We start from the raw sequence: 21,968 nt of genomic DNA, 5'->3' as shown, positions 1-21,968 counted from the left end.
CTGCAGTACTTAACGCAGCTGGTGGCCACACCAGACTGTTACTTTTGATTTTGACCCCCCCTTTGTTCAGGGACACATTATTCAATTTCTGTTAGTCACATGTCTGTGGAACTTGTTCAGTTTATGTCTCAGTTGTTGAATCTTGTTGTGTTAAATATTTGTATGAACATATGTCAAGYTTGCTGAAATAAACACAGTTTACAGTGAGAGAACGTTTCTTTTTTTGCTGAGTTGATATGCACTGAGCTTGTATGATAATTTAAGCACACCGTTTGATTCAATAATTGACACAAAAATGACTMGAGGGAGTCCAACCAGCAATTGATTTGATTATGCCAGGCTGGGCTCAGACTTGCTGCTCTGTGTACATTTTTTAAAATAATTTCAAAAAAAAAAAAAGAGACAGTCACTTGCTATGTGACTCGCACCCGTTCTGTCTCGCCTCCCTGGTGCAGCGAACACCACAGAACATCCGTGTTTATACCTACGCTGTAGGTGTTGCTGAAGCTGCAACATAATTAGAGCCATTTCTGACTGAAAAGTTCTGTTGCCAAAATCCCTCATTTGTTTAGGAAAAACATTCCCTATTCCTTTAACCCTTTCATTACGTGACTCATGTATGCATTGCATGCACGTGACCAAAGACGTATTCGCATGGGACTAATATTACTAAARAACGTTGGTTATGTAATTATTACTCCAGAATGTTCGTTATTCCAGAGACAATTCTGACAGGATCAAGTTTTTTTTAACAAACTGACCCCTGTAATTCAAATTGTTTTGTTTTTTCAATAAATTGCCAGTTATGACAGAAGAGTGAAGTTATGACGTGAAGATTTACATTTTAGTAATTTAGCAGACGCGAGTCCATACATTTTCATACTTTTTCCCCAGTACTGATCCCCCGTGGTAATTAAACCCACAACCCTGGCGTTGCAAGCGCCATACTCTACCAACTGAGCCACACGGGATACAGTATTTCAACATGTCCAGATGATAGGGTCACACTGATAACTCAAGCATGGTTCCCAAGTTTCTAAACCATCTTTGGTATAGTGACGCCATAATATTTGAATTGATGAAGTGTGATCATAATCATTAGGATATTTTAGCAATCCACAGTATGTACTAAAATGCCCCCCAGCCTTCAGATGTGAGCTAAACAGTGCAATTGCACTTGAGGTGCATTATAAGGCTATGGATGAGAAAGTTAAACGTAACATTTCCAAATGTTTATGTCAGTTGTATGCTGCTTTACGATCTATTAACAGAAAGGGTTGCATGAAATATTTTACACTAATAAATTTGGCAATATTCAACTCATTCGCACAACACAAACAAAAGCATTCACTGTGTTGATTGGCCTACATGTAGCCTATTCATATACAGCTTATGCGCAGCACTAAGTTAAATTTATCAAATCAGTTATTATTTTCTTCCGCAAACCACGAGCAACACCGGTAAACTCAGACATTTCTCTTAAAACACAGGGATGTCGATTCGCACTGGACTATTATTATCAGAGGACATTGGAGTTTGCCAAAACAAAGTAGGTTATTCTGGCTGGAATTGTTACTCAGCTGCCATGTAGAAATKACTGACATGGCAGATTCGGACAGGACTAACATTACAGATGTGGTGTTTTGTGCTCGTGCACATAATTACATTTCCACAGTAAAATGAATCCAGTCTGAAGAGGGCACAATATGTCCTGACCTATAGCATCATATCACATCAATAAATTGGTTATAACAAACTCTGAACACCGTAACACGTGACAGCAAAATGGATGCAGAGGACGTGACAAAAACTAAAAAATGGGGAATGTTTACTGGTTAAATCAAGAGGTGAGGGGAAAGTAAGATGTGGAATAAATTTGCCAAGTTGTGGAAAATACTGGAGATAAAGAAAAAGATGATAAGGAGCAAGCACTGCGTGCATATTATGTGTGCCAAACAGGTGCTGCGTAGATTGTTCGTTTTTCTGACCGTTTGGAACAATGCAAACACTAAATAAATCAATAAATAATACCAGAGGGGCTGTTTTAATGACAAAAAGTGTAAAGCCTTTATTAAAGCATTGAAAAGATTAAACAGCCGAATTTCTGAAACTTTATACTTGAAATGTCATTGCGTGAGRCTTGGTGCTCACAGAATCAGTAGGCTATTAAACAAACACTCAAACAGGCAACAGAAGCAGCAACTCACTGCCTTCCTGAAGACAAACAATGTATACAAAATGCTTCAGTCTGGTTTTAGACCCCATCATAGCACTGAGACTGCACTCGCGAAGGTGGTAAATTACATTTTAATGGCGTCAGACCAAGGCTCTGCATCTGTCCTCGCGCTCCTAGACCTTGGAGCTGCTTTGACACCATCGATCATGACATTCTTTTGGAGAGATTGGAAACGCAATTTAGTCTACACGGACAAGTTCTGGCCTGGTTTAGATCTTATCTGTCGAAAATATATCAGTTTGTCTCTGTGGATGGCTTGTCCTCTGACAAATCAACTGTAAATTCTGGTGTTCCTCAAGGTTCCGTTTTAGGACCACTATTGTTTTCACTATATATTTTACCTCTTGGTGATGTAATTCGGAAACATAATGTTAACTTTCACTGCTATGCGGACAACACATAGCTGTACATTTCGATGAAACATGAAGCCCCAAAATTGTCCTCTCTGGAAGCCTGTGTTTCAGACATAAGGAAGTGGATGGTGGAAAATGTTTTACTTTTATACTCAGACAAAACAGAGATGCAAGTTCTAGGTCCCAAGAAACAAAGAGATCTTCTGTTGAATCTGACAATTAATCTTGATGGTTGTACAGTCTCAAAGAAAACTGAAGGACCTGGGCGTTACTCTGGACCCTGATCTCTCTTTTGACAAACATATCAAGAATATTTCAAGGACAGCTTTCTTCCATCTTTGTAACATTGCAAAAAAAACTAAATTCTGTCCAAAAATTAATACATGCTTTTGTCACTTCTAGATTAGACTACTGCAATGCTCTACTTTCCGGCTACTCGGATAAAGCACTAAATACACTTGTTAGTGCTAAACACGGCTGCTAGAATCTTGACTAGAACCAAACAATTTGATCATATTACTCCAGTGCTAGCCTCTACACTGGCTTCCTGTAAAGGCTAGGGCTGATTTCAAGGTTTTACTGCTAAGCATTACTTTAGCTTGCTCCTACCCATCTCTCCGATTTGGTCCTGCCGTACATACTTACACATACGCTACGGTCACAAGACGCAGGCCTCCATACTGTCCCTAGAATTTCTAAGCAAACAGCTGGAGGCAGGGCTTTCTCCTACAGAGCTCCATTTTTATGGAATGGTCTGCCTATCCATGTGAGAGATGCGGACTCGGTCTCGACCTTTAGGTCTTTATTGAAGACTCATCTCTTCAGTAGGTCCTATGATTGAGTGTAGTCTGGACCAGGTGTGTGAAGGTCAAAGGAAAAGCACTGGAACAACGAACCGCCCTTGCTGTCTCTGCCTGGCCAGTTACCCTCTCATCTGGGATTCTCTGCCTATAACCCTATTACGGAGTCACAGGCGCTCTTCCATCCAGTCCCTAGGAGGGGTGCGTCACTTAAGTGGGTTGAGTCTCTGACGTGATCTTCCTGCCCGGGTTTGGCGCCCTCCTCGGGTTCGTTCCGTGGGGGAGATCTTCGGGAGCTATACTCAGCCTTGTCTCAGGGTAGTATGTTGGTGGTTGAAGATGTCCCTCTTGTGGTGTGGGGGACGTGCTTTGGCAAAGTGGGTGGGGTTATATCCTGCCTGGTTGGCCCTGTCTGGAGGTATCGTTGGACGGGGCCACAGGATCTCCCGACCCCTCCTGTCTCAGCCTCCAGTATTTATGCTGCAATAGTTTGTGTCGGGGGGCTAGGGTTAGTCTTACGTCTGGAGTATTCCTCCTGTCTTATCCGGTGTCCTGTGTGAATTTAAGTATGCTCCCTCTAATTCGCTCTCTCGCCCCCTCTCCTCCCAGAGGACCTGAACCCTGGAACCATGCCTCAGGACTGTCTGSCCTGATGACTCCTTGCTGTCCCCAGKCCACCTGKTCGTGCTGCTGCTCCAGTTTCAAATGTTCTGCCTGCGGCTGTGGAACCCTGACATGTTCACCGAACGTGGTACCTTGTCCCGGACCTGCTGTTTTTCGCCTCGCTCTCTCTACCGCACCTGCTGTTTCTAACTCTGAACGCTCGGCTATGAAAAGCCAAATGACATTTACTCCTGAGGTGCTGACCTGTTGCACCCTCTACAAACACTGATTATTATTATTTGACCCTGCTGGTCATCTATGAACATTTGAACATCTTGGCCATGTACTGTTATAATCTCAACACAGCACAGCCAGAAGAGGACTGGCCACCCCTCAGCCTGGTTCCTCTAGGTTTCTTCCTTGGTTCCGGCCTTTCTACGGAGTTTTTCCTAGCCACCGTGCTTCTACATCTGCATTGCTTGCTGTTTGGGGTTTTAGGCTGGGTTTCTGTATAGAATTTTGTGACATCGGCTGATGTAAAAAAGKGGGCTTTATGAATACATTTGATTGGTTGATCGGACTTATTTCTGTAGATATACTGATTATTTATAAAGCCAGGCACATTTAACAGTTAAGCTATTGATTATAGACTAAGTTGTGGTTTGCTCCAGTGTTGTAGTTCGAGACCAGTCTCGAGACCACATATTGAGTGTCTCGGTGTCGGATGCATTTGTACTCTGTCTTGACTTGGAATAAAAAATTATCAGCTTCCATTCAGTCAGCACACAAAACCACTTCGCCAGGTCAAATATATACACTCCTTTCTTAAAACATGAATATCCTAACAGCCTTTATATACCGTACCAGTCAAAAGTGGACACTTACTCATTCAAGGGTTTTTGTGAAATTTTTACATTGTAGAATAATAGTGAAGACATCAAAACTATGAAATAACACATATGGAATCATGCAGTCACCAAAAAATCAACAAATCAAAATTATTTTACATTTCAGAATCTTCAAAGTAGCCACCCTTTGAGTGGATGACAGCTTTGCACACTCTTGGCATTCTCTCAACCAGCTTCATGAGGAATGCTTTTCCAACAGTCTTGAAGGAGTTCCCACATATGCTGAGCACTTGTTGGCTACTTTTCCTTCACTCTGCAGTCCAACTCATCCCAAACCATCTCAAATTGGGTTGAGGTCATGTGATTGTTGAGGCCAGGTCATCTGATGCAGCACTCAATCACTCTCCTTCTTGGTCAAATAGCCCTTACACAGCCTGGAGGTGTGTTTTGGGTCATTGTTCTGTAGAAAAATAAATGAGTCCCACTAAGCGCAAATCAGATGGGATGACGTATCACTGCAGAATGCTGTGGTAGCCATGCTGGTTTAGTGTGCCTTGAATTCTAAATACACTATTGACAGTGTCACCAGCAAAGCACCCCCACACCATCACAACTCCTCCATGCTTCACGGTGGGAACCACACATGCGGAGATCATCAATTTACCTAATCTGGATATAACAAAGACACGATGGTTGGAACYAAAAATCTGAACATTTGGACTCATCAGACCAAAGGACAGATTTCCACCGGTCTAATGTCCATTGCTCGTGTTTCTTGGCACAAGCAATTCTCTTCTTATTATTGGTGTCCTTTAGTAGTGGTTTCTTTGCAGCAATTCAACCATGAAGGCCTGATTCACACAGTCKCCTCTTAACAGTTGATGTTGAGATGTGTCTGTTACTTGAACTCTGTGAAKCATTTATTTGGGCTGCATTTTCTGAGGTGCAGTTAACTAATTAACTTTTCCTCTGCGTCTTCCTTTCCTGTGGCTGTCCTCATGAGAGCCAGTTTCATCATAGCGCTTGATGGTTTTTACGACTGCACTTGAAGAAACTTTCAAAGTTCTTCAAATTTTCCGGATTGACTGACCTTCATGTCTTAAAGTAATAATGGATTGTCGTTTCTCTTTGCTTATTTGAGCTGTTCTTGGCATAATATGGACATGGTCTTTTACCGAATAGGGCTGTCTTGTGTATACCACTCCTACCTTGTCACAACACAACTGATTGGCTCAAATGCATTAAGAAGGAAAGAAATTCCACAAATTAACTTTTAAGAAGGCACACCTGTTAATTGAAATGCATTACAGGTTACTCCCTCATGAAGCTGGTTGAGAGAATGCCAAGAGTGTGCAAAGCTGTCATCAAGGCAWAGGGTGGCTACTTTGAAGAATCTCAAATACAAAATATATTTTGATGTAACAATTTTTGGTTACTACATGATTCCATAAAAACCCTGGAATGAGTAGGTGTGTCCAAACTTTTGACTGGTACTGTATATTTTTCACTGCTCAATTAAAGAAATCTCGGTCAACTGATGGACTGTGCCATCCCAACAGCCTCCACAATGGATCAGTCCACTCAGACAAGCGTGAATCAGACATGTGTCTTGCGCACCATGATATTAAATGTTTTGCTACTGCTCGACTAAAGAAATCTCAGTCGACCAACAGCCTATCGACATGGGGTCAGCCCTATCGCTCTGACAGAACATKTATATAAGTTCTATCTAGTGCTGCAGTATAACCATGTGACATAGCTCTCGCTCTACCTCGCTCTCCCCYCTGACTCGTTGTTGGACTTAGAGGCACATTTTGAAAATGTGTCCCCCTATTCCCCTTTAATAATCTGCATGGCATTTTTATTTACTGTAGGAAGGTGAGAAAGTGCACAGTTACGTAGTCTTAATTAGATTAGCTAGTGCTAGCTAGMTAACTTCTCTCRGTTTGATGCAGTCAAGACAGACACWATGTAATCAGATGAGATGATAACTAACTAGCAATAAGTTAGTCTACCAGCACGAGTCGGCTTAGTTGCCCCTCCCTGCACCCCTCGTTACTCACACCACATGGTGTGAGTAACTCTGCTGCTTCTCTCCCTCGTGCATTACAGCTCCGGTTAATAAAGTAGCAAAAAATATATATTCTCCTCCTAAATTACAGCTTTGTTGGGTTAAGTATTTGTTTATTTTTATTTTTTTCCCTATGATGTTGATCGGGACCCGTTTTATGGTCGTTTTGTGATAACTGCACTGTGAATAGAATTTGATATGTTTTTCAGTTAGGATTTTTTCTTCAAGTTAAAGATGACAATTTTGTTTAAATGTTTAAACGTTCACACCCCTAAACTGTATAAAAATAATAATACCAGTCTCACCAGACACTATGTTGCTGCTGATGATCTTGCCGCCCAGTGTGGCTAGAGACTTCGGGACCACCGTGATGATACTGCCACTGGTGGTCTTGACATAGGTGGCACCACTGGCCGACGTCGCCATCCTGGCTCCAATAGTGGAGCTCATGGCAGGCCTTGAGTAAGTGGCCTGGGTGCCTGAACAAAAACAATGTTTTTCCTCAATTTAAAAAAGGGCCTTGCTTAGCACAGTTCTTTCAGCACTCAATATCTATAGATAGAATATAAAAGAACACAGAACAACACCTAACCAATTAACTTTTTGAGTATTATTTTGAGTATTATATACATGCTTGGACGAGAGTTCTGTCTGTTTAGGGAGTTTTCTATGAGAAATTAGACCTGTGGGCTGGGACACCAGCTTGGTGGTCATGATGGCCCCGTTGCTACTGACGACCATGATGGGGGAGGAGCTGCTGCTGGGCATGCCTGCAGTGGAGGGCTTGGGCAGGATCTTACTGGGCTGCATCTGCTGGGTGATGATTTTCACACCTATAGGAACAATTAGACAAAWAAGTAATTACATAGGTCACATATTTGTCCTCCCCCCAGATTTTCGGTACACTTGAAGTTCAGGCGAGAAGGTCCAGAAAATGAAACATTGCACACTCATTAAAAAGACAATGGGAAACTCAGTGTAGAGTACTAACGCCAGTGGGTTTGGGGTTTACGCCCTGTACTCACCTGACTCCTGCTTGATCTGGATGATGGGTTTGGAGCTCGGGGGAGTGTTGGAGGCCTGGCCCATGGCGCCAGCCCCCATGGGTGAGCCCTGCTGCAGCTGCTTGGGGGACTGCGGGTGCTGCTTRGGGAACTGGGACAGAATCTGGGTGGGAGAGCCCACCATGGTCTTAGGAGAGGGGAGCCTGGCAGAGGCCACCTTCACGCCTGCCGATGAGCCACCTGGCACAGGGAGAGTAATGAAAATAATGTCCCAATCAGAGATGCACAATTCCAGTTTAAAATTTGTATTGAATAGATAGATGGATACAAAAGTATGTGGACACCTCACATTTGTGGAATCAGCTATTTCAGCCACACACCGTTGTTGACAGGTGTATAAAATCGAGCACAGTCATGAAATCGCCATAGACAAACATTGGCAGTAGAATACCTTTACTGAAGAGCTCAGCAACATTCAACGTGGCAAAGTCATAGGATGCCACCTTTTCAACAATTCAGTTTGTTACATTTCTGCCGTGCTAGAGCTGCCCCGGTCAATTGTAAGTGTAGTTATTGTGTAGTAAGTGGAAATGTCTAGGAGCAACAACGGCTCAGCTGCGAAGTGGTAGGCCACACAAGCTCACAGAACGGGACCGCCGAGTGCTGAAGCATGTCGAAATCGTCTGTCCTTGGTTGCAACACTCACTACTGAGTTCCAAACCTCCTCTGGAAGCAAAGTCAGCACAAGAACTGTTCGTCGGGAGCTTCATGAAATTGGTTTCCGTGGCCGAGCAGCCGCACACAAGCCTAACATCACCATGAATTACGCTTCACCATCTGGCAGTCAGACAGACAAATCTGGGTTTGGCTGATGCCAGGAGAACACCATCTTCCCCAATGCTTAGTGCCAACTGTAAAGGTTGGTGGAAGAGGAATAATGGTCTGGGGCTGTTTGTCATGGTTCAGGCCCCTTAGTTCCAGTGGAAGGAAATCTTAACGCTACAGCATACAATGACATTCTAGACAATTCTTTGCTTCAACTTTGTGGCAAGTTTGGGGAAGGCCCTCTCCTGTTTCAGCATGRCAATGCCCCCGTGCACAAAGCGAGGTCCATACAGAATTGGTTTGTTGAGATCAGTGTGGAAGAACTTGATTGGCCTGCACAGAGCCCTGACCTCAACCCCATCAAAAACCTTTCTGATGAATTGGAACACTGACTGCGAGCCAAGCCCAACTCCCCAACATTAGTGCCCGACCTCACTAATGCTTGTGGCTGAATGGAAGCAAGTCCCTGCAGCCACGTTCCAACATCTAGTGGAAAGCCTTCCCAGAAGAGTGGAGGCTGTTACGGCAGCAAAGTGGGGACCAACTCCATATTAACGCCCATGATTTTGGAATTAGATGTTCAACGAGCACCAGTCCAAAGTTTGGACACACCTACTCATTCCAGGGTTTTTCATATTTTTTTTTACAATTTTCTACATTGTAGAATAATAGTAAAGACATCCAAGCTATGAAATAACACACATGGAATCATGTAGTAACCAAAAGTGTAAAATCAAAATATATTTTATATTTGAGATTCTTCAAAGTAGCCACCCTTTGCCTTGAGAGCAGCTTTGCACGCACTTGGCATTCTCTCAACCAGCTTCATGAGGTAGTCACCTGGAATGCATTTAAATTAACCGGTGTGCCTTGATAAAAGTTCATTTGTGGAATTTCTTTCCTTCTTAAAATGTGTTTGAGCGTATCAGATGTTTTGTGACAAGGTAGGGGTGGCATACAGAAGATTACCACAAGGTTAAAGACCAAGAACATATTATGGCAAGAACAGCTCAAATATGCAAAAGGAAACGACAATCCATCATTACTTTAAGACATGAAGGTCAGTCAATTCAGAACTTTGAACGTTTCTTCAAGTGCAGTCGCAAAAACCATCAAGCACTATGATGAAACTGGCTCTCATGAGGACCGCCAAAGGAAAGAGAGACCCAGAGTTACGTCAGCTGAGTTTGAACGCAGAGTGAAGAAAAAGCAGCCAACAAGTGCTCAGCATATGTGGGAACTCCTTCAAGACTGTTATTTCATAGTTTTGATGTCTTCACTATTGCTCTACAATGTAGAAAATAGTCAAAAAGAATGAAAAACCCTTGAATGGTACTGTATATAAAAAGGTCTTGGTAGCTACAACAAGACAAACGCTGTCCCTAATTTGGCGAAGGCTGTTAATATATCCTGAGTAAAACTCTTCAATTCAACTGACATCTGTTGTACACTGCTGGAAGGAACACATTTAACATCTATTGTCTATTGGAATATCRCCCCGTAGCACTCACTTCTGTCATCACGAAGTGCTTTGTGAGGCTAGTTATGGATCATATCACCTCTACCTTACCTGACACTAGAACCACTTCAATTTGCTTACCRCCCCAATAAAGCCACAGACGATGCAATCGCACTGCCCTATCCCATCTGGACAAGAGGAATACCTATGTAAGAATGCTGTTCATTGACTACAGCTCAGCATTCAACACCATAGTACCATCCAAGCTCATCATTAAGCTCAGGGCCCTGGGTCTGAACCCTGCCCTGTGCAACTGGATCCTGGACTTCCTGACATGCCACTGCCAGGTGGTGAAGGTAGGAAACAACACCACTTCACTTATCCTCAATACTGGGGCCCCACGAGGGTGGGTGCTCAGCCCCCTCTTGTACTTCCTGTTCACCCATGACTGCATGGCCACGCAGGCCTCCAACTCAATCTTCAAGCAAGTTTGCAGACGACACAACAGTAGTAGGGCTGATTACCAACAATGACGAGACAGCCTACAGGGAGGAGGGTGAGGGCCCTGGGAGAGTGGTGCCAGGAATATAACCTCTTACTCGACGTCAACAAAAGAGCTGATCGAGGACTTCAGGAAACTACAGGAGCACGCCCCTATCCACATCGACAGGACCACAGTGGAGAAGGTGGAAACCTTAAGTTCCTCGGCGTACACATCACTGACGATCTGAAATGTTCCAGCCATATTTGGACATTATTTGACCATTTAACTTGCCATTTACAAAAACAAAATGTGTTAGTGGGTAGGTGTGTTYATAGGACCGCTCTTTTTAAATCATTATATATGTTTGAGAAGTCCCATTTATGTATTGAAATCAACAGCGCCTCAACCTCAGGATGCTGAAGAAATTTGACTTGGCCCATAAAACCCTCAAACTTTTACAGATGCACAACTGAGAGCGTCGCCTGGTACGGCAACTGCACCGCATGCAACTGCAGAGTTCTCCAGAGGGTGGTTCGGTCTGCCCAACGCATCACCGGGTGCAAACCACCTGCCCACCAGGACACCTACAGCTTCCGATGTCAAGGACATCAACCACGTGACCCACGGCCTGTTCCCCCCCGCTATCATCCAGAAGGCGAGGTCAGTACAGGTACATCAAAGCTGGGACCAAGAGACTGAAATACAGCTTCTATCTTAAGGCAATCAGATGGTTAAATAGCCATCACTAGCCAGCTTCCACCCAGTTAAGCAACTCTGCACYTTAGAGGCTGCCGCCGAGTGGCGCAGCAGTCTAAGGCACTGCATCTTATTGCTAGAAAAGTCACTACAGAACCTGATTCGATTCCAGGCTGTATCACAACCGGCCGTGATTGGGAGWCCCATAGGGCGGCGCACAATTGGCCATGCGTCATCCGGGTTAGGGTTTGGCCGGGGTATTATATTGTAAATAAGAATTTGTTCTTAACTGACTTGCCTAGTTAAATAAAGGTTAAATTAAAATATACATAGAATTACTGGCCACGTTAATAATGTTTACATACTGCTTTACTCACCTCATATTTACTGTATTTTGCTCGATCTAATATATATATATATAGTTGAAGTCGGAAGTTTACATACACCTTAGCCAAATACATTTAAACTCCGTTTCACAATTCCTGACATCAAATCCTAGTAAAAATCCGTCTTAGGTCAGTTATGATCACCACTTTATTTTAAGAATGTGAAATGTCAGAATAATAGAGAATGATTTATTTCAGCTTTAACTTCTTTCATCACATTCCCAGTGGGTCAGARGTTTACATACACTCAATTAGTATTTTGTATCATTGCCTATACATTGTTTAACTTGGGTCAAATGTTTCAGGTAGCCTTCCACAAGCTTCTCACAATAAGTTGGGTGAATTTTTGCCCATTCCTCATGACAGAGCTGGTGTAACTGAGTCAGGTTTGTAGGCCTCCTTAGTCGCACATTCTTTTTCAGTTCTGCCCACAAATTTTCTATAGGATTGAGGTCAGGGCTTTGTGATGGCCACTCCAATACCTTGACTATGTTGCCATTTTGCCACAACTTTGGAAGTATGCTTGGGGTCATTGTCCATTTGGAAGACCCATCTGCGACCAAGCTTTAACTACCTGACTGATGTTTTGAGAAGTTGCTTCAATATATACACATAATTTTCCTGCCTCATGATGCCATCTATTTTGTGAAGTGCATCAGCAGCAAAGCACCCCCACAACATGATGCTGCCACCCCCGTACTTCAAGGTTGGGATAAGGTTCTTCGGCTTGCAAGCCTCCCCCTTTTTCATCCAAACATAAGGATGGTCATTATGGCCAAACAGTTCCATTTTTGTTTCATCAGACCAGAGGACATTTCTCCAAAAAGTACGATCTTTGTCCCCATGTTCAGTTGCAAACCGTAGTCTGGCTTTTTATGGCAGTTTTGGAGCAGTGGCTTCTTCCTTGCGGAACGGCCTTTCAGGTTATGTTGATATAGGATTAGTTTTACTGTGGATATAGATACGTTTGTACCTGTTTCCTCCAGCATCTTCACAAGGTCCTTTGCTGTTGTTCTGGGATTGATTTGCACTTTCCGCACCAAAGTACGTTCATCTCATGGAGACAGAACGTGTCTCCTTCCTGAGCGGGTATGACGGCTGCGTGGTCCCATGGTGTTTATACCTGCGTACTATTGTTTGTACAGATGAACGTGGTACCTTCAGGCGTTTGGAAATTGCTCCCAAGGATGAACCAGACTTGTGGAGGTCTACAAAAAGAAATCTGAGGTCTTGCCTGATTTCTTTTGATTTTCCCATGATGTCAAGCAAAGAGGCACTGAGTTTGAAAGTAGGCCTTGAAATACATCCACAGGTACACCTCCAATTGACTCAAATTATGTCAATTAGCGTATCAGAAGCTTCTAAAGCCATTACATCATTTTCTGGAATTTTCCAAGCTATTTAAAGGCACAGTCAACTTAGTGTATGTAAACTTCTGACCCATTGAAATTGTGATACAGTGAATTATTAGTGAAATAATCTGTCTGTAAGCAATTTTTGGGAAAATTACTTGTGTCATGCACAAAGTAGATGTCCTAACCGTCTTGCCGAAACTATAGTTTGTTTACAATAAATTTGTGGAGTGGTTGAAAAACTAGTTTTAATGACTCCAACCTTCCCGACTTCAACTGTATATATTCCATTCTTTTACTTTTAGATTTATTGTTGTGAATCGTTTTTAGATACTAAGGCACTCAGATACTACTGCACTGTTGGAGCACAAACATTTCTCTGCACCCGCAAWWACATCTGCTAAATGTGTATGTGACTTGTAAAATTTGATATTGCGGGACACTCAAACCTACTCTGCGCTATGGTCGACATGAGCACAGACGGGCTGGAGGAGACCACGGTGGTCACAGCGATCGTGTTGGGGGCCAAGGAGGGACTTGAGCTGGCCGGGATGAACACCGTCTGTTTCTGGCTGGCCGAGGTCAGCATGGAGGTGGAAACCAGCTTTGACATGGCCGCCGCGTAGTTGTGGGAATGAGACTTGGACAGGATGTTGGGAACGAAGTTGGAGCTTGGAGAGGTCGTCACAATGATTACCTGACAAATCATATATTATACAGTAAGTTATACAGCCACGTACAATCAAGTTCATATACTGAACAAAAATAGTAGCGCATCATATAAAGTGTTGGCTGAAATAAAAGATGGGATTGTCTGGGGGGTGAGGGGTGCTGAGGAGTATTTCTATCTGTAATAAAGCCCTTTTGTGGGGCCTCAGCTCAGTCAATTGAAATACATAGGGCCTAATGAATTCATTTCAATTGACTGATTTCCTTATATGAACGGTAACTCAGAATCGTTGAAATTGTTGCTTTATATTTTTGTTCAGTRTATGTACAAAATCACTTGCACATCAAGTTTGCAGACATTATGCAATAATTACGATCATACAAACATATTCAACCATTCCTATAGTATTKGTCTCACACCTCGCTATATTGACTCTGACTATAGAACAAGAGGCTTTCTTACGAATTACGGACAGTTCTCTCCTGCTCACCTTCTGCGTGGTGGTGTTGGTGGTCTGGGTGGTGGGCTTGGTGAAGGTGATCTTGACGGGGGACATGTGCGGTGGCAGCGAGTTCGCGATGCTCTGCATGATGTTRCTCATCTTGGGGCTGCCGCTTACTGGCACGGTGATGGTCTTGGACAAGGGAGGGGAAACCTTGGCCAGCTCCTTCAGCACCACGGGGGAGGAGCTCGAGGAGTTGGTCCGCCTCCGCTTGCGTGGCTTCTCGTCCTCGTCAGAGCAGCTAACGCCTGGGAGTGAGAGTTTGACAGAGGGAGAGAAAAACTAAACATACAGACAGAGACAAATGGAATTTGAGACAAAATTCATTGATACATTAAGAGGTTATGAATTTTTCTGATTTGCAGGTTCTGTTTAAGGAGTGTTACACCGGAGATCCCTTAACCAATGCAACGCTCTTAAACAGTTATTTTTCTTTCCAAAGTAAAGGAATAAACAAACATGGAATCTCTGTTCTGACACTCACTTTTCACATAGACAGTGCTCCCGCTGGGCAGCACCACCACGTTGGAGGCAGGGCTGGCCGGACGGGGGGATTTCACCGTGGCTGTCGCACTGCCGCTGGGCGCCGTGGCACTGGTGGGGGTGGACGTGGTGGTTGTGTAGGAGTAGCAAACAACCACTGCAAACAAATAACAACCATACTTCATATAAAAATACACTATAAGGAGAGATTGATTGATTGATCATTTATAGTCTTCCTCCCTCTGCCGTTGATCCTGCAGGTATATTTTTTCATCTCCAAAATCCCTCCAGTTATGATTAGGAGTAAAGTAATCTGATCCTAAACTTGTGGTTAAGGGCAATTTCCACCTTGAGCTGTCGGTGATCTTACCTTCTTTATTTCCTGTTTCCGCAGGCAGCAAGAGAGAAGCATTCTGATTGGCTGTGGCGCTGGCCACTGCGTTGGCAGTCACGGTGAACGCCGTCTGGGGGACCAGTCTGGGCATCAAGGGGACCAGCCGACGTCCCTCGATTGACCACTCTGAGGAGCTGTTGGGACCCGACATGCTGTGACAAAAGAGAATTGTCATGATAAATTGATGGACTGATGAGTGTACTACTATTTGGTAGTAAGTCATAATGTGTATGTAGTTTTAGTATTGATCATCTTGGGGGGTAACATGACTTACTGATAGGCAATGGTGGTAAGGCGCTCATCATTGACGGCCCTACGGACCTCGGCGCGATGACGCTCTGTTGAAATGCTGTGGGAGACAACCATACAATTAGCTAAGTAAGAATGAGCAATTAAGTCACAGGCAAAGTTTGTTTCTAAGTAAGAATGAGCAATTAAGTCACAGGCAAAGTTTGTTTTTACAAAGGGACCCATATTTCCTAGGTTCATCTAGCAATGGGAAAAAAATACAGTGACATTGCAGGTTTACCTGAGGACTTTAGTGAGTTCTCCGAGGAGGTCCTTCTTGTCCTTGGTGAGGTCGCCTTGGGCTCGCAAAGCACTGATTACTCCTGCGTACGCCTCCAGCTCTGTTGAAGCAATACAGGCTATCATTAAAAACAACTTTGTTTTCCCTCTGAAACATCAGTAACATTTTGGGTCCTTTGAAAGTGACAAGTCACTTAATGCATGAGGCAAGCCAGAGAGGCCGGAGAAGTTGAAAGGGTCTTACCAAGTTTACGGAGGATTCTCTTACACTCATCCCTGCCCAGGTCAAGGAGGGTGGGCCACACCACAGGCATGGTGCCGGTCAGACGCGGTTTCACCTGCTGAATCATCAACTACATTTAGAGTGAGCAGAAGAGGAGAGGACATGGCACATATGTCATCTTCTAGATCAGTGTTTCCCAACCCTCGTCCTCAAGTGTCCCAAACAGTACACATTTTTGTTGTAGCCCTGGAAAAACCCATCTCATTCAGGGCTTGACGATTAGTTGACAAGTTGAATCAGGTGTGCTTGTCCAGGGTTACAATACAAATGTGTTCCAGATTATCCATACAATACAAATCCTTCATCTGAAATATGAATGAGTTTCTTCAATTCTGGATGTTACTATAAACAAGCACGGCCAGCGGCTTCCAAATCTGGATCGATACTAGCTTCGGACTGCAACTAGCATCTTGACAGGATATTGGGCACAGAATGTCCCGTCAAGATCCTAGTTGCTGTCCGAAGATAGATTGAAACAAGCCAACTAACCTGAGGTCTGTTATGAGTATGCTTATTCCCTGAGTTGGAACCTGCTGACCATGCTTTCAGTAAGAGGCTTAACTAAGCCAAAAATTAGGGTTAGCTATAATGTTACCATCTAGACATCAATGACATAGCTAGTTGGCTAGCTCTTTCAGTAGCCCAGGGGCAATTACACAGTAACAGAATGGTGCTGAGCTTCTGATTTTCCCCTTTAAAATGTATGCCAAACAAAAACCAATGATTGCAAAGTTAAACAAACCATACAACTCTATGCACAATGACTACCTTTAACAATTTCCACAGAAAATTTTACAAAAACACATTAACTTGAATAACAGATGCAAAGTTTGACGGTATGTGTCRTTGGTGCCGTCATTCTGTTACCAAACTTTGCATCTGCACTGTTATTCAAGTAAATGTGTTWTGTAAAATGTTCAATGGAAATTGTTAAAAGTCGTCCTTGTGCATAGATTTATGGTTTAACTTTGCCTACGGGTCTAGCTTACGGGTGCCTAGCTTCGGACCACAAATAGGATCGACCAAACATTGGGTTTAGGATCTCTTAGCTTAGTAAACTCAACTCCTTCCAACAGAGTTTAGTTGCGATGAGTGTCAGTGGAGTCCACCAGTCGATGTCCATTATTTCATGCTTTCCTTGTACCTATGGTTTGTCCTGTGTAACTGCAAGCTTTACGTTGGGTGCTAAAATCCGTATTTTTTTTTTTATAAAAGTATCATTTTAAGTGACCTCTGCCAAGGGAGCCGTTGTTTGTTAATGAAGGAGAAGCCTGTCATTGCTTTGTTTTGTCAGGGGACGCAAAGAATGGAAGTGAGAAATATATGGTTGTACATAAGCTGCTGTTTGGCTGCAATAAGGAGATACACTTTTTTTCTAGTAATGCATTGTTATTGAATTGTTGGGTTTCGAGTTTGCAAGAAAGGCATTTCACTGTACTTGTGCATGTGACATTAACTTGAAACTTACTTGGCAACGCTTTTGTCGTATCTTCGAGTCTTTAGAAAATKTTACCATAAATGTCGKTGTSCAGTTGCAGGTGGCTCTAAAAAAAAATGAAACAATAATAATATAGAAAGATATTAAATCCACATTTTGCAMTGACAGGAGTTCCCTYRTCATGTTGGCTGCCAGACATCTCGCATTTCTCAACATCTTTGCAGAAACTAGTCGTTTCTATGAGACGCGGCCACATGCAGTGCAACCAAAACAAAGACATACACACATGCATGAGGCATTMCTCACTTGGATTTAAAATCTTTCTGCATTTCTCTGTTTTTTTTTTACAACCACATGCAACTGGACAGACATGTATAAAATACACTTTTCTTCCAAATCAAGAACGAAAGTAATATCGCCAAGAATAGATTAGTTGAAACATTCCTTGCTAAACTTTACACTAGCGAAGCTGTAATTGCAATATGGAGACTCACATATCCCGTTACGACTGTAGCTATCTACCTAGTCTAGATCCAAGTTGCGGTCCGAAGCTAAAGGGTGCCATATATAACTTACCAACTTTAAACATTACAGTAAATATACACTGTGTACAAAATATTAGTAACACCTGCTCTTTCCATGACAGTTTTCACCTGGTCAGTCTATAATCCCTTACTGATGTCACTTATTAAATCCACTTCAATCAGTGCAGAAGACGGAAAAGTTACAGGTTAACGGATTTTTAAGCMTTGAGACATGGATTGTGTATGTTTGTCATTCAAAGGGTGAATGGGCAAGACAAAATATTTTAGTGCCTTTGAACGRGGTATGGTTGTAGACGCCATGCGCACTGGTTCGAGTGTGTCAAGAACTGAAACGCCGCTGGGTTTCACACTCAACTATCTCCCGTGTGTATCAAGAATGGTCCACCACCCAAAGGACATCCAGCCAACTTGTCACAACTGTGGGAAACATTGGAGCAAATATGGGCCAGCATCCCTGTGGAACACTTTCGAAACCTTGTATAGTCCATTCACTAAATAATTGAGGGTGTTCTGAGGACAGGGGGGGTGTAAATCAGTGTATATTCGTATAATATCTTGTTAAACTGTGTTTGCATATCTGTTGTAATCAAGGATTTAAAATTGTCCAAGCATCCCTCAGAGAAATTTAGCAAGTAAGCTAGCTAGATTCGTTACCGAAGTTATTCAGCTTGCTCGGAGTGAACTTCCCGTCTTCCAACTTACCATGTAGTGTTGAGACAAGTACAACGTCGTTATGACAGTCCTGAATTACAGGATCAAACGATTCGCTACATATTAATCCAAAATCAGTTGCACCCGCCAAAACATGACAGATATATGTTTTTCTTTACTGAGGATCCACCTCAGTTCAATAGACCTTCCATACCGCCATGATTGAACGACGCCAAAACACTTGGGCCTGAAATAATGCTGTCTAAACATAAGCCTGGATTGGATTGACACGTAACTTGGAAATTATCACCATTGTTTCGAACAAATATGGATCCAGTTAGGAATCGCTATCACCAATATTTTCTTTTACATACATAATAATTTAAAGACCTCTAAAAATAAACTCATACAGTTATGCACAGACATCAATCCAAATAGGCGCTTTTTCTACCCCTAGTTTTAGGACCATTTACGTCACTGTTGACGTTCTTCGTACCACCATCTTTGGGTATAATTGCCGCGTTCAAAACAACTGGGAACTGAGAAATCGCTGACTTCAATGCGTTCAAACAACTGGAAACWAAAAAAAAAACGAGCTCCGACTGGGGAAAGAAATCGATTTGAACGGTCATCCAACTCGGAATTCCAACTCTGGAACTCGAGACACTTTCTATTGATGAGTTCAAGGGAACTCGGGGAAAGAAACTAGGTCAAATCATGACGTCAGTGATCTTAAGGTCGGGAAAAACCGCGCTCTAGAAAAAGGCCTGAATTCCCTACTTGGAATTCCGAGCTCGTTTTGGTCCAAGTTTTGGTCCAACTGAAGTCGGAAACCGAGTTCCAAAGCTCGAAGTTTCTTTGAACTCGGCATAGAGCTCCGACTTTCCTATGGAACGCCGTTTGGTCTTTGCGTGTCAAAAATATACGTCAAATAAAATTAAAAGCTTATTTAATTAACATGTCAAATAGTGTTATTTGACGTGTATCTTTTTATGGAACGCCGTTTGGGTCTTTGCGTGTCAAAAATATACACGTCAAATAACAGTTTAATAGAATGTAGAATGTTGTGTTGGGTAGCTAGATTTAGCTTGGTACCTAGCTAGCACAAATACAACCAGCCTGAAAACAATGACCAGTAGAAACTGCAGTCATTTTCATTATTCTTAACAATGATTTAGGAATCCTTGTGAGTAAGTATTAGCTAGGTAACCACTTGTTCGCCTATTGAAATTGAACTTTAGTTCTTGAAAATAACCAGGTAGGCTAGTTGAGAACAAGTTCTCATTTGCAACTGSGACCTGGCCAAGATAAAGCAATGCAGTTCGACACATACAACAACACAGAGTTACACATGGAATAAACAAACATACAATCAATAATACAGTAGAAAAATCTATAAACAGAATATGCAAATGAGGTAGGATAAGAGAGGTAAGGCAATAAATAGGCCATGGTGGTGAAGTAATTACAATATAGCAATTAAACACTGGAATGGGAGGGTGTGCAGAAGATGAATGTGCAAGTAGAGATACTGGGGTGCAAAGGAGCAAGATAAATAAATAAATACAGTATGGGGATGAGGTAGTTTGGATGGACTATTTACAGATGAGCTATGTACAGGTGCAGTGATCTGTGAGCTGCTCTGACAGCTGGTGCTTAAAGCTAGTGAGGGAGGTAAGAGTCTCCAGCTCCAGAGGTTTTTGCAGTTCGTTCCAGTCATTGGCAGCAGAGAACTGGAAGGAGAGGCAGCCAAAGGAAGAATTGGCTTTGGGGGTGACCAGTGAGATATACCTGCTGGAGCGCRTGCTACGGGTGGGTGCTGCTATGGTGACCAGTGAGCAGAGATAGGGCAGGGCTTTACCTAGCAGAGACTTAATCAAATAAAAACAGTTTTATAAATTAGGGTTATTTTAGATGATGACACCTAGCTATATTGTTAGCTAGCTAACTATAACTACTGAAACAGATTATGCCGTTTTCTAAACTGGTACCTGGCTACCTTCAGACTAGTGTTGTGTTTGTGAGATTTTTGTAGGCCAAACCGGCTATGTCTCATGTTCTGACAAACACTGCTCTAGCTCTGCCACCTTTAACCACAGATGCAGAAGGGCAAYATCAGCAGATGCGGTGGATTGAGACAAACCCCATGCTAAAAACAAATAGCTCTATCTTAAACTGACGGATTTTCATAGGTATTTTTTTATTATGCTAATTCGATTTCCACGCGGGCAAAGACATCGACTCTAGGGACTTAAAAAAAAAAAAAAGTAAAATATACTGAAATTGCTAAATATATTTCCAATAGATGGCAGCATAAGACCACAAACCATAAGACCATTTTCAGAAGATTATCTTTAAGTTAGTTATAGGCTTCAAACAGCAATATGATTGACATAAAATAGCATGCATCTATATATCTACCTTATTAGGCCTGTGTTGCTTTTGAGAGTGCAAAAAAACAACGACTATAGCAGCTATTGAGAACCCCGTCCAAATTATTACTGTTCAGATGCGCTAACCTCACACTACACTAAATGTGTGTATTTTTGTTTAACCAGACGCAATATCTCATATGCCAGTGTCAATGAACAACCTCGGAGTAGAAAAGTCTCAAGAGAGTGCATCTTCCATAGCCCGCCAAGAGATWACATCATGCAACCCTCTCTRCTAGCAAATTATACTGAATGAAAATATAAACGCAACATGCAACAATTTCAACGATTTTACTGAGTTACAGTCAATTGAAATAAATGCATTAGGCCCTAATCTATGGATTTCACATGACTGGGAATACAGATATGCAYCACAGATACCGCCTCAWGCAACACAACACATCTCCTTCGTGTAGAGTTGATCAGACTTTTGATTGTGGCCTGCGGAATGTTGTCCCACTGCTCTTCAATGGTTGTGAGAAGTTGCTGGATATTGGTGGGAACTGGAACACGCTGTCGTACATGTCGATCCAGAGCATCCCAAACGTGCTCAATGGGTGACATGTCTGGTGAGTATGCAGGCCATGGAAGATCTGGGACATTTTCAGTTTCTAGGAATTGTGTACAGACCCTTGCGACATGGGGCTGTGCATTATCATGCTGAAACATGAGGTGATGGCGGCGGATGAATGGCACAACAATGGGCCTCAGGATCTTGTCACGGTATCTCTGTGCATTCAAATTGCCATCGATAAAATGCAATTGTGTTCATTGTTCATAGCTCATGCTGGCCCATACTATAACCCCACCATCACCACGGGGCACTGAAACCGCTCGTCCACACAACGCCAAACACGTGGTCTACGGTTGTGAGGCCGGTTTGACATACTGCCAAATTCTCTAAAACAACGGAGGTGGCTTATGG

The 21,968-nt window shown here is 42.7% G+C and overlaps 1 protein-coding gene across 6 annotated transcripts in view; it reads right to left on the bottom strand.

Annotated features, from left to right (window-relative positions):
- LOC111980801 (BRCA2-interacting transcriptional repressor EMSY) overlaps window positions 1-19,028 on the bottom strand; it is a 44,603-nt gene extending 25,575 nt beyond the window's left edge. The window contains exons 1-12 of one of the 6 annotated variants that reach the window (XM_024011792.2): window positions 18,663-19,028; window positions 17,446-17,521; window positions 15,939-16,047; window positions 15,696-15,795; window positions 15,441-15,515; window positions 15,143-15,318; window positions 14,774-14,929; window positions 14,278-14,537; window positions 13,571-13,814; window positions 7,937-8,155; window positions 7,595-7,744; window positions 7,217-7,390 (exon numbers count right to left, since the gene is read on the bottom strand). In XM_024011792.2, coding sequence (XP_023867560.1) covers window positions 7,217-7,390; window positions 7,595-7,744; window positions 7,937-8,155; window positions 13,571-13,814; window positions 14,278-14,537; window positions 14,774-14,929; window positions 15,143-15,318; window positions 15,441-15,515; window positions 15,696-15,795; window positions 15,939-16,047; window positions 17,446-17,493 — 1,711 coding nt within the window. In that variant the 5' untranslated portion in view covers window positions 17,494-17,521; window positions 18,663-19,028. The remainder of the gene's footprint in view (window positions 1-7,216; window positions 7,391-7,594; window positions 7,745-7,936; window positions 8,156-13,570; window positions 13,815-14,277; window positions 14,538-14,773; window positions 14,930-15,142; window positions 15,319-15,440; window positions 15,516-15,695; window positions 15,796-15,938; window positions 16,048-17,445; window positions 17,522-18,662) is intronic. The other 5 variants (XM_024011793.2, XM_024011794.2, XM_024011795.2 and 2 more) reach the window with 5 other exon arrangements.
- Between the last annotated feature and the right edge of the window lie 2,940 nt (window positions 19,029-21,968).

Source organism: Salvelinus sp. IW2-2015, linkage group LG20, assembly GCF_002910315.2.
Source record: "Salvelinus sp. IW2-2015 linkage group LG20, ASM291031v2, whole genome shotgun sequence".
NCBI lineage: Eukaryota > Metazoa > Chordata > Actinopteri > Salmoniformes > Salmonidae > Salvelinus > Salvelinus sp. IW2-2015.
This window is presented reverse-complemented; position numbering and strand designations above follow the sequence as displayed.